We start from the raw sequence: 17738 nt of genomic DNA, 5'->3' as shown, positions 1-17738 counted from the left end.
AGCTAGAATAACACACTCTTAATTCCTTATAACAAACAAGAACATTCTCATGTTGTACTAGGATAATATAGGAACTTGCGACTATCGAATAACTATCGACGACTATCGAGAAAAATTAACTATCAACGAATGGCACAGGCTATCGATAGATCTCCTCCTTTAATAGGAAATAGGATAAGATAATAACAATAACAAGAATATTCCACTTTAAATGCATTCTGCTTAAAAAGTTCTGTATTTCAAATTAAGCTCAAGCTTCAGAAACTTATTACAAATATTTTCAATGAAAGTTCCCCTGATTTTAACTGCAACAATTTTTTTGTTAGACTCCTCAATTCTCTATATATTCTCTCTATTCTCCTTAAAATTTATTGTAATTATTTGCATTAAATGTTCGCTGACTTAAACTGCAGTATTATTTTTGTTGAAATCCTCATCTCTTTATAAATTTTCCCTATTTTTAACTTTAAATTTAATTTAAACAAAAATTGGTTTTAGATTTTTATGAATATTTTTGTTGTATGTTCATTTAGTTCAAATTTTAGTAAATATTCGAACTTATTTTGTGAATTTTCTATATAATAATAATCACATTCTTCTGATTAGTATGATCGATTATTATTATTATATTTCAAGCAGAAAATAAATCATGTTCAGACTTCAGAAATTGATTACATATATTTCCAATAAAAGTTCCCCAAATTTTAAGTGCAATATTCTTTTTATTAGAATCTTCAATTTTCTATAAAAACTTTCTATTTTCTCTCACGATTGAATTTATTTAAAACACAAATTAGTTATTTATTTCTTTAGTTGAAAGTTTAAGCCAATTGCCTTTGGTGTTCGCTTCAATTATAACCAATTTTATGAACAATTGAAAATTCAATAAAAATACCGCAAGACTTTTTTGCCAACCTTATATTTCACCTTTTTAAATGAATAGTTGAAATTTTTGTAAATATTCGTGTTCTGAATTTTCTAAGCCTTCTTCTTTTTTGTTCTGAACTTTGTTTGCCAAATTTATTCAATTTAGAGCAACTTTTTAGTTGGCCATCGTAAGCGTTAAACTGAGGACTACACTTTTACATCTTTGTGTGTCGCTGCGTATGTATGTGTGAGTGTGTATGTGTGAGTGTGTATGTGTGAGTGTGTACGCTGGCAGCACTTGAAATGTTTGGTCATCAATATTAAATCAGTGAGCCGCACAACCACCAACTTACTAACACACACACACACGCACACAGAGGCACACGCACACATACACACACACACACTCTCACACGCATACACTCAAGCATACACTCAAAGGAAACTCGTAAGTGCCAGTCGCACAATGAACCATTAAAAGTTGCTTCGTTTGGCAAAGCAAAAGCCAAAAAAATAAGGAAAATGGGCAAAGAAGCAGAGCAGAGCCTCAAACTCTGGCCAAGCACGACCTAAAGATACCCTGTGAAAAAGAAAGTGCACGAAAATCAAGTGTAGAGAAAGTGTCGCTTAAATATTAGCTGGTTCTTTTTGGTTTGTGTTGCATGAAAAAGTGTGACCAATGCAATTCACATTTTGGCAGCTACTTCAGATTTTATGACTTTAAATATTTTGTTGTTTGAGAAAAGATATCCTCATTGAAATTATTCACTTTGAAACTCATGTTCTGCATTTTATAATGCTATTAATAATAGTTTTATTAAATTAACTATATTCTTTTAAGTGTGACCAATGCAATTCACATTTTTGCAGCTACTTCATTTTTTTGACTAAGTAGCGAAATTTCCATTTAAATTATTCACTTTAAAGCTCTCGCAATTTAGCATTTTATTTTTTAAAAGTGTGACCAACAACAATTAATTACTTTTAGTTTGTGCCGCATAAAAAAGTGTGACCAACGTAATTACATTTTTGCTGTTGCTTCAGATTTTGAGTCTTTTTAATATTACCCGGTTGCGTTCAAATAATTCACTTCAAAATTACTTTATTAAGTTTAGAATAATTACTTATATTATTTATGTTATTATTACTTATGTTAAATCTCGTGCAATAGGTTTATATTTTGGAAAGACCTTAAAAGATGTGACCAACTTCTAAAAGAATACGTAATACCTACTAAAGCATTGTCTAAGAATTAAATTGTTCTTTTAAGTGAAGTGCAGACACCGTAGAAAAAAAATAGTACCAGAAAGTCACGGTTTAAAATGTTTGTTTTGAACCGCATAATAAAGTGTGACCAACGCATTTTTTTGTTGTGCCTGTATTAAATTTAAAATCTATTGAATGTTGTTTAGTTCAGCTTTAGTTTTATTTAAGAAGTTTTAGATTAATTTAACTAATTAAAAACTTACCTAAAAATAAACTTACATATACTAAATATTCATGCAATACCTTTAATATTTTTAAAGGCATTAAAAGTCGCAACCAAATTATAGAAAAAAACGTAGAACCAATAAAAGTGTTGCAAATTTAATATTAGAAGAAGAAACGGTAGAAAAAAAATAAGTACCAAAAAATCACAATTTAAAATGAACCACACAACAAATAGAATAGCTTTATCGTAAAAAATGAACTAAACTTTTTACAGATTTTACGTCAAGCTACCCGCTTGTGTTGGCTTTTGGATTACAGGGTATTTAGTAGCAATGTGCCAGCAAATATTGAAAACACAAAATTTGAGCTTCGTTGCAGTTTCTTGTTGTGATTTTCGCTGTCGTTGTTGTCGTTGTTGTTGTTGTTGTTGTTGTTGTTGTTGTTGCCTGCTGCTTTCTGCTTTTCAATAATGCACGAAGCTTCATTGCTGACAAAGTACGTCAAACAACAGCAACAATAAGAATGAGAATAAGAATAAGAATAGGGAGAATAGCATGAGGATGAGGATGAGGATGAGGAGGGGGCAAAAAGAGAAAAGCATTTTGTACATTTGCAGAGCGTTTTGTAGAGTTCAATTTGTTGTTTGGCCTGGCAGTCGATGTCGCTTTGCCAGCTTATTTATTCGTCGACTTATTTAGCACTTGAAAGTATGCAATAGTTTCCTTAAGCTCACACACACACACACACACATAGTTAAATTGCACTCCATTTGATTGCCATTCAATATTCAATTGCAAGTGGAAAGTGGAAAGTGGCGATTCCGCTGCTTCTTCTGCTTCTTCTTCTGCGATTCTTGATTGTTGAAACTGCTTTTGACATTGACTATTAACAAACACTTCAATCACGCCCACTAATTGCGGGCACTACACTGCAAAAAAAAAGTGTTTGAAATCACGATTTTGATCTTAATACTAAGAAGAACATGTAAATCTTGTTGAACACTTTTAATTATGTAAAAATACTTAACTTTCTATCAAACTACCAAAAAGAATAATTCACTTCAGCTTGACTAACTCAGCTATGAACAAAAATACTGAAAGTTAAATTAAAACTTTGTAAAAATTTCAATAGATTGGAAAATTTTTGTAACCTAAAACTAGTCTGGTTTTGTGAATTAATCATTTTCCATAAAAATGTTCTTAGTTTAATGAATTTGATGTTAATATCTTATCTTATTTTAAGAACTCAACTCTTAAGATGGAATATTAAGAGTATTAAGATATTATCTTTAAAACCTGTTCTTTTTCTTCAGTGTAGTATTGAAATTATTTGCAACAAATTGCAGCATCTTACTCTCTACTTCTTTCACATCTTACATCTGCGGTGAAATTAAAATTGAGAGCACGCTTCGTGGCGATAAAGTTGAAGCTGCTAGTCGATAACAATTTAACTGCCATTCGATAGCAACTTGATGGGGCAAGTTCCTCAAGAGTACTTTGTTGGCATTTTAACAACTATTCTACAACAACAATTCTATTTTCCCAAAATAATTCTTATAACTCGTATTCTCCGCTAAACATCAATTGTTACTAATTAGGATTCTCAGCTAAACACATTCAATGCAATAAGGCATAAATGTCTCTTAATAGAGTAGAAGGTTATTATGACTTTGTGTGTGAAGGAGTAATCGTTGACCTCATGAAGTATATATCAGCGTCAACAGCCGAGACGATATAGTCATGTCCGTTCGTGGATCTTAGAAACTATAAGAAATAGAGTTGTATTATATTTTATATTTTAATATATGTATTTTGGTATTTCTTTGGTATATTCTTTAGCTGATAATCTAATATATTTTGTACTCTGTGGTATTTTTTGACTATTATGGTATATCTATATATCACATACAGACATCGGTATAACTTAGTATATTTTGAGTACTTTAATTTGGTATATTTAAAAATTAATACCGTATTGGTTTGCCTTTCTTCAAAATAGTTAGTTGAAGAGACCAAAAAATAGCCTTCGGTGCAATTTAGCATTTTTTGATATATTAAATTGGTATATTTTATACGATTTGGTATTTTTGGTGTATAAGATAGTCATATAATAATAATAATGATACCGAACAGTTTCGCATTTGGTATAATTTAGTATTTTTCAGTATAATAACTTAGTATATTTCAAGAAGAATGTCATACTGTTTTGCTTTTATTTCAAATGGTTAGCGGAATATACCAAAAATAGCCTTCGGTACAATTAAGTATGATTTGGTATATTAGAGTGGTATAATTTAATATATTTTTATATAATTTAGTATTTTTTCAATATATTTTTTTACTATATTTCAAGAATAATACCGCGCTATTTTGCTGTTACTCAAAATGATTAGCGGAATATACCAAAAATAACCTTCGGCATATTTTGGTAATTGTGTCGGTATATCAATTTGATATATATCAAGAATAATACTGCATTTAGTATTGTTTCGGTATATTAATTTGGCTTATTTTTTCGAATAATACTGCACTTTTTTACTTATATTCAAAATGTTTAACGGGTATCTCACAGTCGAGCACACTCGACTGCAGCTTTCTCACTTGTTAGCACTGAGTAAAGCGCAAGAAGATTGCTTGTCGATAGATTTAGGAGCTCCATTAATGACGCATTCAAAGTGAGTCTATAATAAGTATTTAAAAGAGCGTTGTCGATGGCAAACGTTAAGCATACGACCCGTAGTACATTGTGAATTTCATATTTGTTTATTGGACCCCACATGGCAACCAAAAAAAAAAAAAACAAAATCGAAACACGAAAAATGAAAAGAGTGAGGCTAAACTATTGCGAGGCAACTGCAATTTGGCGTGGCAAAGAGAAGAGGCAACAACATTAATCTCCGATCGCATCATTAATCAAGGCAGCCAGCAACAAAGCAAAACTCGAGGGCGAGGCCATAGTTAGAAGGGGTGGAGAGAGGGAGAGAAGGAAGAGATAGGAGAGCGGGTGGTCTATTCGAAAAGCATTTATCAACATTTGCACATTGAATTAAAAATAAATAAATCTTTGTACAAATTCCAATAGTAAAATAGCATTTTAATTTCGCATTTGACCTTCAATTAACGTTCGCAATAAAAATCGTTTTCCAATATTTCGATTCAGAATTCACAATTTCGAATTCCGTATGCCAAAAGCCAAAAAGGCAAGAACAACAATTTACTACAAAATTGAATGGCATGATATTTAGTTGGCGTATTTCAAAGCGTACAAAAATTGATCACTGAGCACTGATCAATGATCACTCGAGTGCCAATCGAGCATAAAGACTTGAAAGTAAATCAAAATGCGTTCATTGACAATATTTATCACTTGAGCGTAGCATTTGGTAGATTTGGCATTTGTTAGCATATTTTTTGGTATATTTTAAGAATAATACTCCACGGTGGTATATTTTTGTAGTTTTTGTAGATTGATCTGGTATATTTTATGAATAATGCTTCACTAGTTTGCGTTCGGTATAATTTAGTATTCTTCGGTATATTTTGTTTCATTTTAAGAAAAATACTGTACTTCGATATTTCAGTACTATTCTGGTATATTCATTTGGTATATTTTAGGAATATTACTGTAATGAGGTATATTTTAGCATATTTGGTATATTAAATATACATATTTTATGAGTAATACTGCATTGTTTACCTTTGGTGTATATGAGTACTTTTTGGTATATTTTAAGAATATTACTGCGTTATAATATATTTTAGTATGCGTGTATATTGAGTTGGTATATTTTATGAATAATATTGCACTGTCTTGGCTTCAGTATATTTAAATACTTTTTTGGTATATTAATGAACAATATTTTATCAACAATATTACAGTGCAGTATAATTTATTAGTATATTATTATTATATTAGAATATTACTATATTGTGGTATATTTTAGGTTTTTTTCGGTATATTAATTTGGTATATTTTAAGAATAATACTGCACGGTGGTATATTTTAGTGTTTCTCAGTATATTAAGTCGGTAAATTTTATGATTAATACTACACTGTTGCCTTCGGTGTATTTCAGTATTTTTTTCAGTACATTCGCTTGGTATAAATCAAGGAAAACACTACATTGTGGTATATTTTTGTATTTTCGGTATATAAACTTGATATAATTTAATAACAATACTGCACCTTGGTATATCTTAGTATTTTTTCGGTATATTAATTCGATATATTTTATATCGTGGTGCCTTTGGTATATTCTAGCGTTTTCTCGGTATATTCGTTTGGTATAATTTAAGGATAACACTGTATTGAGGCATAGAGTATATTAATTTGGTATATTTTAAGAATAATACTATACTGTTGTATATTTTAGCATTTCCCTATATTAATTCGGTATATTTTAAAAATAATTCCGCGCTGTTTAGTTTTTATTTAAAATCGAGCACACTCTACTGTAACTTTCTCTATTATTATTAAAACAATTGTTCGTTTCGATTCTTATGTTTGTATTGCAGGATCCCAAGATCCTCGATAAGGTAACCAAAAAAGAATGGCACGAACATCCCCGAACTGGATAAACGCTCTCTAACCATCTGCTCGAACACGGACTATATCAATATAACATATCATCATGTTATTTGCCCAGATGCAGCAACCGCCAAGGTAATCACAAATCATAATCGTAATCGTAATCACGATCGATCGCAGGGATCAAAATTTGATCAGTCGAATCATGCATTATCTCTGTACTCTTATAGATCTGGCTAGATGGCATACGAAAAATCACACATAATGTCAAAGCGAATAACATATGTCCCATGATGTGTCTGAGAAAACAGTAAGTGAACTTTAAGAGTCAAGAGTTTGATCCTTCAGAAAGCACAAAAAGTGTTTTTGTATATACTCTGTTTCTGTCCCTCTCTCACTATGTTCTCTCTCTCTAACTTTCTTTGTGTTGTTCGTGCTGTGTTTAATTTCTCAAATTTGAAAACTCTTGCACGTTGTTAAAAATCAAAAAGAGCCTTTTGCTTAATATACTATACATCATTCACAATCTACATCATCGATTCTTAATCATTTATCAACTCTTTCTGTATTTTTGGAATGGATTGCCATTCATTTCTATCGATTATTTCATTTTGTTTTCTAATTTGCATGTCTTGCGCCTTGTTTTTGTGTTCGTGTGTTCTCGTTATCGTTATCGTTACTATACTGTAATCGTGTTATCGTTATCGATATCGTGTTATCGCGATCAGAGCTGGCAAAAGATGTTGCGCCAAATAACGCATAACAATCGAGCCACCAATGTGTGTCCACGCACCAATCTTATGAAACAGTAAGTTCCAAACTCAATTCTTTCTTACTATCGCCATATTACTATCGCTAACTATCGCCAACTATCGCAGCAGCTTAAGACTGTGTGGTAAGTACGTTACTTTGCTAATCTTTCAGTAAATAGCAAATGAAATTGAAGACGAACTTAAAGACGAATATTTATAGAGTTAAGAAACAAAAAGAAAAATACTAGAAATGGCAAATTGACTAGGAAATGAAATCAGTGAAGGCAAAAGTAAATTAAGAACATAATTAAAGAGGCATTTAATGCTTTCAAAATGAGAAAACTAGGCAAATGGCAAACGGGGGAAAAGAGAGGGAAGAGGCAACAATTGAAAAGTAAATAAAGACTGCATAATTCGCATTTATTTATAGTTTGGAGAATGAAGACACGATGCTGATGCTGATGCTGATGCTGATGCTCAGATGGAAAGATAAACAAAGACATAAAAGTTGTCTGGACCGATTTATAAGCAACACGAAACGGAACAACAAATATAATTCAAATTGTATATATGTAGTGTGTGTGTCTAGTATTATTATTGCCTCTGGCACAAGTTGTTTAAATTATCGAACTTGCTTTCCTCTGCTCTGCTCTGGTCTCGTCTGGTTTTGTCTGTTCCAGGTGGGCAGCGGAAACGGAAACGACTTTATCAAATTGCCACACACACACACATACACAGACTAAGACTTTCTCCCCATTTCTCCCAGCCTCCCCCTTTTTTATTATTCTGTCGCGCACTTTGAAATAGTTGGCATTTAGTTTTCAGTCTTGTGTCTTTGGTCCATTGTTTCGACTTGAAAATAAATTCAATTCATTTGCATTTCTCTTTCCCCTTTCCATTTCTTTCTCTCCTCCCGCTCTCCCTCTCTTTATCTACACCTGCTCTTAGAGAGCATCTGCTGCTGCTTTCGTTTGGCATTCTATTCAAATGCCATTTGTTCGCTTGGTTTACGCCTTTTGTTCTCCATCATTCGCAGCTTCTAAAGCTGCAACTTTCCAGAGACTTCAGATAGCCTCAAGAAATTAAATATTATATCCGAGTTGATTTCAATTCAAATTTTTAGAAAATGCCTCAAAAAGTTGACCTTAGCAAAGGAAACTTCTTTCATAAGCTATTCTACACTTTACTTCTCTACTACATTTAATTTATTTCCTTTCTTTTTCTGTGTGAACTTTTCTATATAAAATATAAACTTTCTCATTTCTTATTTCCTAGTATATTACTTTTTCCTAATTTCAAATTTTAGAAAATGCCTAAAAAGTTGATCTTAGCTAAAGAAACTTCTTTCATAAGCTACTCTCAAATCTTTCAGCACACTTTTTCCCTCTTTACTTTTCTACTACATATATTTAACTCATTTCCTTTCTTTTTTTTAGTGAACTTCTCTATATATAATATCAACTTTCTCTTTCCTTATTTTCTATATTACTTTTTGCTCAATTCAAATTTTAGAAAATGCCTCAAAAAGTTGATCTTATTTCATATGCTACTCTCAAATTTTTCTGAACAATGTTTCCCACTCTACTTCTCTTATTTTCGCATACTATATTTGTTGTTTTTCTGAGAGAACTTCTTTCTCTATATAAAATATCAAATTTCTCATTCTTAATTACTTTTTGCTCTATTGGAATTCAAATTTTGTCTGCTGTCTGTCTGCTTAATTTTGTCACTTTACTTCTCTAAATTGACATGCTATAGATAATATAATACATTTCCTTTCTATGGTCTTTATTGCGAGAATTTCTTTATAAAATATTTGTTATACCATTTTTACATTTCTTATTCCAAAATTTTCTATTTAACTACTAGCTGACTCTCGCTTCATTTTTAATCTCCCATATCATATCTTGCTTTATTTTTTCACTTTACTTCTCCAATTTGACTGTACTTTATTTTCAAACTGTATTGTGAGAACTTTATAAAATTTTTACATTTTTCGTTGCAAATTTCCCATTTAACTTCTCACTTTACAAGTCACAAATAAATCCTTCGAACACTTGACTTCTCTTTATAAAATTTTTACATTTCTTATTCAAGAATTTTCTATTTAACTTCTCGCTTTATTTTGCTTCTCTAGCTGCATCTCGCATATTATTTTAATGTTGCTCGCTTAACTTCTTGGTCTCATTACTGCTCGCATGCATTTCTCACATCTCTCTCTCTCTCTCTCTCTCTCTCTCTATCTCTATCTCTGTCTCTCTCTCTATCTCAGTAACTTCTCGCGCTTCTCGCAATTATTTTAAGCGCTTTGCTGTCCGCTTTGAGGTCAGCTTTAAGCTGGCCGCGTTATCTATTGAATGCGAATTGTATGTGTGAGTGTGTGTGTGTGTATGTGTGTGTGTGTTTCAGAGAGTGTTACTTTGAAGTGAAGGAAATGCAAGTTTGTCTCTGTGTGTGTGTGTGTGTGTGTGTGTGTAGGAGTGCCAACAATTTCATGTTTGCATTGGCAATTCGTTGACCCAGTTTGAAGTTTTGTTGTTGATTGCATACTTTATATATGTGTATGTGTGTGTGTGTGTGTGTGTGTTGCAGGAGGTAGGAGTATGAAGAAAAAGGGGCGGGGCAGGATAGGACACTTTGTTAGCAAGGTCTGTGGCCATTAACTGCAATTACTGGCTTGACCTGGACCTGCTTTCCAAATGTGGGTTATTGGGCTTAACGCTTCACCAAGCCTGAAAACCTGAAGACCTGAAGACCTAAAGGGCTTAGGTTAAACACGCACACATCTAACAATAAAACCTGAAGCTAAGTTAATGACAGAGAGACAAGTCGATGCAAGCAAATTGAATTCCATGGCAATTTTCACATCTGCACATCGATCATCATTTTTAAGGGGCGGAGAGTGGAGGGGAGGACGGCCTGTAATTAATTGCAATTGTAATTTGCAATTGCAATTCGATATCAATTTTAATTACACTTCAATTTCAGTTGCAATTATACGCACAACGCTTCACTGCACAATTCGCTCGCAGTGTCCTTAAAATGTATTACGTATACTTAATATGTAATTCGATTCGATTTCTCAATTCAACTTTATTATTATTTACATTTTATTATGCACTTTCTCTCTCTCTCATTCTCTTAGCTCAACAAGTAATTTTGCTTTTAATTTGCCTCATTTTTTTCATTAATTTCTAATTGAAATTCTATTTGCTTTTAATTTTCATTTCATTTATTATTTAACTTAATTCGAAATCTCAATTTCACTTGCTATTAGTTTAGACTTTCTTAACAAATAACAAATGTACTTAAAATCATTCACTTTAAGGCAGACTTTAAACTATGTTATCTAAACAAATCATTCTCTTTAAGATTGACTTTAAACTTTCCTAGCAAAGTTCAATTTGAAATCATTCATTTTAAGATAGACTTTAAACAATCTTAACAAATTGCAAATGTATTTAAAATCATTCACTTTAAGACTTTTAAACATTCTTAACAATCTCCAATTTCAATTTCCCATCTTTCACATTTAAGGTACGTATCAAACTTGTAATCAATGTTTCCAAACAGCACTTTTAATATATATAATCTATATTTCTATGTTTCTAGATTGATATTAGATAACAAAAAAAAAGTAATTGCAAATTTTTCATTCTACAATTAATTCTCCATTCCAATTCAATTTCAAGTTGGATGCGTCTCAGTTATTGCGTGGAGAAGAGCGGTAAAATTCCAGTCAAGACATTGGCCAAAACATTCGCATCGGGCAAAACCGAGAAGCTGGTCTACACGTGCATCAAGGATGCGGGTCTGCCCGATGACAAGAATGCCACCATGACCAAGGAACAGTTTACGTTCGACAAGTTCTATGCGCTCTACCACAAGGTTTGTCCGCGCAACGACATCGAGGAGCTCTTCACATCGATGTAAGTGTGCCCCCTGGGAACAGTAGTTCAAACTGTTCTCTATCTGTCCCTTGGGAAAAGTATTTCAAACTGTTCTCTATCATTAGAAAGAAGAGTTGCAAATGAAATTAATACTTGCAACTGATCTTGGGAGTTGTTTGGGAATAGTTTATCAGTAACAATTTGCAGGCATAACTATTCCTACTAAATAACTGTTCTTACAACGAATCAAAGACTTCACTTACCCCTAGGAACAGTATATTAAAGTGTTCTCTGTATCATTAAAAAGAACTATTGCAAATTTTTCTTGGGAATAGTTTGCTTTTTCAATAACAGTTTGCAGACATAACTATTCCCACTCAATAACTGTTCCCACTACCATTGAAAGACTTCTTCACATTAGTTTATTTCTTCGCTCATTCGTGAAATTCACTTCACATTCTTCTGATCACTCTTCACATCAATTCATTTCTTCGCCCAATCGCCTGCTGACTCTTTCCCTTCCTTTTGCAGCACCAAGGGCAAGCAAGACTTCATCAGTCTGGAACAGTTTGTGCAATTCATGAACGACAAACAACGTGATCCGCGCATGAACGAAATTCTTTATCCTCTGTACGAGGAGAAACGTTGCACGGAGATCATCAACGATTACGAGCTGGATGAGGAGAAGAAAAAGAGCGGTAAACAATGTCTTTCCCCTTTGTTTTGGGAATCTAAACTAAATTCTAAACTTTATTTTTGCAGTGCAACTTTCGCTGGACGGCTTCAAGCGCTATCTGATGTCGGATGAGAATGCGCCGGTGTTTTTGGATCGTCTCGACTTCTACATGGAAATGGATCAACCGTTGGCGCATTATTACATCAACAGCTCGCATAATACGTATTTGTCGGGTCGCCAGATCGGTGGCAAGAGCTCCGTTGAAATGTATCGCCAAACGCTGCTCGCTGGCTGTCGTTGCGTCGAATTGGATTGCTGGAATGGCAAAGGCGAGGATGAGGAGCCCATTGTTACCCACGGTCACGCCTACTGCACGGAAATCTTGTTCAAAGTAAGCTTAAGGCATTAAACTTTTGAACTTGTTCTTTAATTCTTTTCGTGTAATTCAATTTAGGATTGCATTCAGGCGATTGCGGATTGCGCGTTTGTCTCCTCCGAGTATCCGGTGATTCTCTCCTTTGAGAATCATTGCAATCGCGCCCAGCAATACAAGCTAGCTAAATACTGTGATGACTTCTTTGGGGATCTGCTGCTGAAGGAACCGCTCTCCGATCATCCGGTAAGTAAAAGGCGAACATGAATGATAACAATCAATAGACGTTTTCTTTGACTAGTGAACTATTTTAACTATAGCAAAGATATAGAACGTGATTAATAATAATCATGATAAGTTTTCTTTGACTTATGTACTAAAAGATATAGACCATCTGTATCATGTTAGAGAAATAATTCTTTAGTCGAATTATTCTTTGAAGCAAATTTCTTATAAATCTGTTTTGAATCCTTAAAGAAGTTTATTATATTACTTATTATTACTTTATTATTATATGATACATTGTTCTATATAATAAAGAAATATTATTATATAGAAATCTGTATCATATTATCATGTTAAAGAAATAATACCTTACTCGAAATATTCTTTAGCAAATATTCTTCGCAAGTTTCTTAGAAAACTGGTTGAAATCTTTAAAGAAGAGTTATTACAATTTGTTTTTGGATTTCATTTGATTAATAATAATCAAGTTACGTTTTCTTTGACTTATGAACGAACTACATATGTTATATAGCGGAATAATACCTTAAATGAAATATACTTTGAATCAAGTTTCTTACAAATTTGTTTAGTATTCCAAGTAAATTTTCAAGAAACTTGCTTCAAAGATTACTTCTATCTACAAAATAGTCTAATCCAAAGGATTTCTTGTCTTATGACTTCCATTTAAGTAATGTTCTTTATTTTATTTCCCTAGTTGGATCCCGGTTTGCCGTTGCCACCGCCGTGCAAGCTAAAGCGCAAGATTCTCATCAAGAACAAGCGGATGAAGCCCGAAGTGGAGAAGGTCGAACTGGAGCTGTGGCTGAAGGGCGAACTGAAGACCGACGATGATCCCGAGGAGGATGCGAGTGCTGGCAAACCGCCAGAGGCAGCCGCCGCCCCCGCCCCCGCTCCAGAAGCTGCTGCCGCCGATGGCGCCGCTGCCGAGGGAGGCGGAACCGAGGCAGAGGCAGCTGCGGCCAACTACAGTGGCTCCACCACAAATGTGCATCCCTGGCTCTCCTCCATGGTCAATTATGCGCAGCCCATCAAGTTCCAGGGCTTCGACAAGGCAATCGGTAAGTCGAGGGTAGCGAAATGGGAACAGAAGAAAGAACAGAAATCGACTAGGGAAATAAGAGTTAGCGTTCAAGCGAGAACAGTTAAGATGGGAAGATCTTAGTTGGGATTGAAGAAATGTGTAGTTCAATTAAGTGACAAGGCAATTGGTAAGTCGAGGGTAGAGAAATGGGAACAGATTTACGAAGCTAAGGGAGAAAAGAAAGAGACTAGGGAAATAAAAGAAACAGAGTGAGAACAGTTAAGGTGGGAAGATCTTAGTTTAGATTAAAGAAATGTGTAGTTCAATTAAGTGACAAGGTATTTGGTAAGTCGAGGGTAGAGAAATGGGAACAGATTTACGAAGCTAAGGGAGAAAAGAAATAAAAGAAACAGAGTGAGAACAGTTAAGATGGGAAGAACTTAGTTTATATTAAAGAAATGTGTAGTTCAATTAAGTGAGAACAGCAATGAACAATGAACGAGTGAGAATAGTTTAAGCTTTAAGAAACAGTTAAATAAAAATAGAAACTGATCAGGCATATAAAAGGAAGAAGAGCTCAACTAAGAACAGTTAAGATGGGAGAGCTTAGTTTAGATGCAGAAATGTGTAGTTCAATTAAGTAAGAACAGCTTACGGCAGACAAAGAATAGTTTTAAATTGAAGACTAACATAAGGACCAAGTCATTGAGAACAGATTCGAAGAAAGGTAAAATTGGATGAGTACTGATAACAATGGAGTGAAATTGGGTGCAAGTAACCGATCAGATTAGAATATGAATAAGTGCAATTAAGAGAGAACAGTTTAGATAAAAAAGAACGGGGATAATTTCTAGTGAGTTACTGAAGTTGACAGTCTGATAAACTTCCTTCTCTATGGTATATTTTCAATCCTATAGTATGCCCTTATACCACATAAACCCTTAGGTGTGTTTTAGTATTTTGTAGGTATATTTGAATGTGGTATATATAATATATAACAAATTGTATGAAAATCTTCGACATCTTTTAGTATTTTTGCAGTATATTAATTTGGTATATCTTTAGAATAATTCTGCAATAATCGTGTGAACATCTTCGGTATATTTTAGTATTTGTTCAGTATATTAATTTGAGATATATTAACAGTGATATATTGTTGCTATTGTGAATTGATGACAGATAGGTATATTTTAGTAGGTTGTATGTATATAAATTTAGTATATTTTAGCAGTTTATTTTAAAACATACATATAACAAAATACCATATAAGTATTTGGTATGTTTTAGTATATTTTTAGTATATTAATTTGGCATAGTTTAACAGTGTATTGATTTCAGATAGGTTTATTTTACTATTTTGTGGGTATATTAATTTGGTATATTTTAACATATATAGGATACTCATATGTAACTCGTCAGTATATTTTAGTATTTCAAGAGTATATTGTAAATCTTCAGTTTATTTTTAGTATTTTTTCAGTATATTAGTAGTTGATCACATTCGCTTGTAGCTTTCTTACTTGTTCTTCCTAAGTGTGAATTCAAGGCGTAAATTCAACTAAAATATTGAATTTAATGAAGTAACCTTCTAGGGCTCTAGTAACACTGAGGTTATAGTTTAATAGCAAGACAGTGCATTCCTTACTTCACATCTACGATACGATTATATACAAAATGACGTATTTTTTCGTTGACCGCAGAGAAAAACATTGCCCACAACATGTCGTCGTTTGCGGAGTCGGCGGGCATGAATTACCTGAAGCAGAGCTCCATTGACTTTGTCAATTACAACAAGCGCCAGATGTCGCGCATCTATCCGAAGGGAACGCGCGCTGATTCCTCCAACTATATGCCGCAAGTATTCTGGAATGCCGGCTGCCAGATGGTCTCGCTCAATTTCCAGACATCCGATTTGCCAATGCAACTGAATCAGGGTAAATTCGAGTACAACGGCGGTTGCGGTTATCTGCTCAAGCCGGACTTTATGCGACGTGCCGACAAGGACTTTGATCCGTTTGCCGATGCTCCTGTGGATGGTGTGATTGCCGCTCAGTGTTCGGTCAAGGTGATTGCCGGACAATTCTTGTCGGACAAGAAGGTCGGCACGTATGTGGAGGTGGATATGTTTGGTCTGCCATCCGATACGGTGAAGAAGGAATTCCGCACCCGATTGGTGCCCAACAACGGTCTCAATCCCGTCTACAACGAGGATGCGTTCGTCTTTCGCAAAGTCGTCCTCCCCGATCTCGCCGTGCTGCGCTTTGGCGTCTATGAGGAGAGCGGCAAGATGATCGGACAACGCATCTTGCCCCTCGATGGCTTGCAGGCTGGCTATCGCCATGTCTCGCTGCGAACGGAGGCGAACTTCCCGATGTCGTTGCCCATGTTGTTTGTGAACATCGAATTGAAAATCTATGTACCTGATGGCTTTGAGGACTTCATGGCCATGCTGTCGGATCCCCGAGGCTTTGCTGGCGCCGCCAAGCAGCAGAACGAACAGATGAAGGCCCTGGGCATTGAGGAGCAGAGCGGCGGCGCCGCTCGGGATGCCGGCAAGGCCAAGGAGGAGGAGAAGAAGGAGCCGCCGCTGGTCTTTGAGCCGGTCACCCTCGAGTCGTTGCGACAGGAGAAGGGCTTTCAGAAGGTGGGCAAGAAGCAGATCAAGGAGCTGGACACGCTGCGCAAGAAGCACGCCAAGGAGCGCACCTCGGTGCAGAAGACACAGAATGCGGCCATCGATAAGCTGATCAAGGGCAAGAGCAAAGATGACATTCGAAACGATGCGAACATCAAGAATGCGATCAACGATCAGACCAAGCAGTGGACCGACATGATTGCCCGCCATCGCAAGGAGGAATGGGATATGCTCCGACAGCATGTGCAGGACTCGCAGGATGCCATGAAGGCGCTCATGTTGACCGTGCAGGCGGCGCAGATCAAGCAGCTCGAGGATCGCCATGCCAGGTGAGTTATACTCTATCTTTTTTATACCCTTGCTGATTGCGCTTTTGTGTGTGTGTTGTAGGGACATCAAGGATCTGAATGCGAAGCAGGCCAAGACCTCGGCCGATACCGCCAAGGAGGTGCAGAACGACAAGACGCTCAAGACGAAGAACGAGAAGGATCGACGTCTGCGCGAGAAGCGACAAAACAATGTCAAGCGATTCATGGAGGAGAAAAAGGTGCGTGCATCCGATTTTAATAATCGTTCACTGAATATGAATATAATATATTAATAATACCCGCTAACCCGGGTAGGTTAGAAGGTCTAAAAAGCGTTATAGCTATTATTTTTTGCTCAACAGCGCTTATTATATACCAAATGTAGTTTTAGGTATATTTTAGTATTTTGGTATATTGATTTGGTATATTTAAGTACCATAATACCATATTATTTATGAGCGATATCACTTCTTTATACGAAACATTGCCTTTGGTATATTTCAGTATTTTTTAGTATATTGGTTTGGTATTTTTTAATATAATATAATATTATTTTTTGTACGATAGCAAATTGTTATATACCGAATTCAGCCATTGGTATATTTCAGTATTTTTTGGTATATTGGTATTTGGTATATCATAATACCATATTATTTTTTTGCGCGACACCAAATATAGCAATACCAGAAAATACTATTTTAACATACTAAACTAATAACATGCCGAATTTAAATATACCAAAATAATTTGCCAATTTAATATACCAGAAAATACTAACATATACCAAATGTTTTTTCTGGCATATTTTTTTTTTATATATTTTATACATATACCGAATATACCAAATGTCAGTATATTCTGGTATATTAATTTGGCATACTTTTTTAGTATATTTTAATACTGGACTAGTTTTCATTAGAACAGCACTTGTTATATACTTAATATAGCATTCGATATACTTTAGTCTTTTTTGGTATGTTTATTTGATAGTATTTAAACTATATATATTATT

General features: G+C 34.5%; 1 protein-coding gene across 1 annotated transcript in view; it reads left to right on the top strand.

Annotated features, from left to right (window-relative positions):
• LOC133849214 (1-phosphatidylinositol 4,5-bisphosphate phosphodiesterase) overlaps positions 1–17738 on the top strand; it is a 79316-nt gene that overhangs the window by 55162 nt on the left and 6416 nt on the right. The window contains 10 exon segments of the mRNA XM_062285128.1: positions 6813–6839; positions 6841–6960; positions 7554–7633; positions 11270–11506; positions 11999–12165; positions 12230–12534; positions 12598–12762; positions 13457–13820; positions 15484–16747; positions 16809–16965. Coding sequence (XP_062141112.1) covers positions 6813–6839; positions 6841–6960; positions 7554–7633; positions 11270–11506; positions 11999–12165; positions 12230–12534; positions 12598–12762; positions 13457–13820; positions 15484–16747; positions 16809–16965 — 2886 coding nt within the window.

The sequence above is a fragment of the Drosophila sulfurigaster genome, chromosome X (assembly GCF_023558435.1).
Source record: "Drosophila sulfurigaster albostrigata strain 15112-1811.04 chromosome X, ASM2355843v2, whole genome shotgun sequence".
NCBI lineage: Eukaryota > Metazoa > Arthropoda > Insecta > Diptera > Drosophilidae > Drosophila > Drosophila sulfurigaster.
The sequence above is the reverse complement of the archived record's forward strand: the minus strand, read 5'-3'. Positions and strand labels throughout refer to the sequence as shown.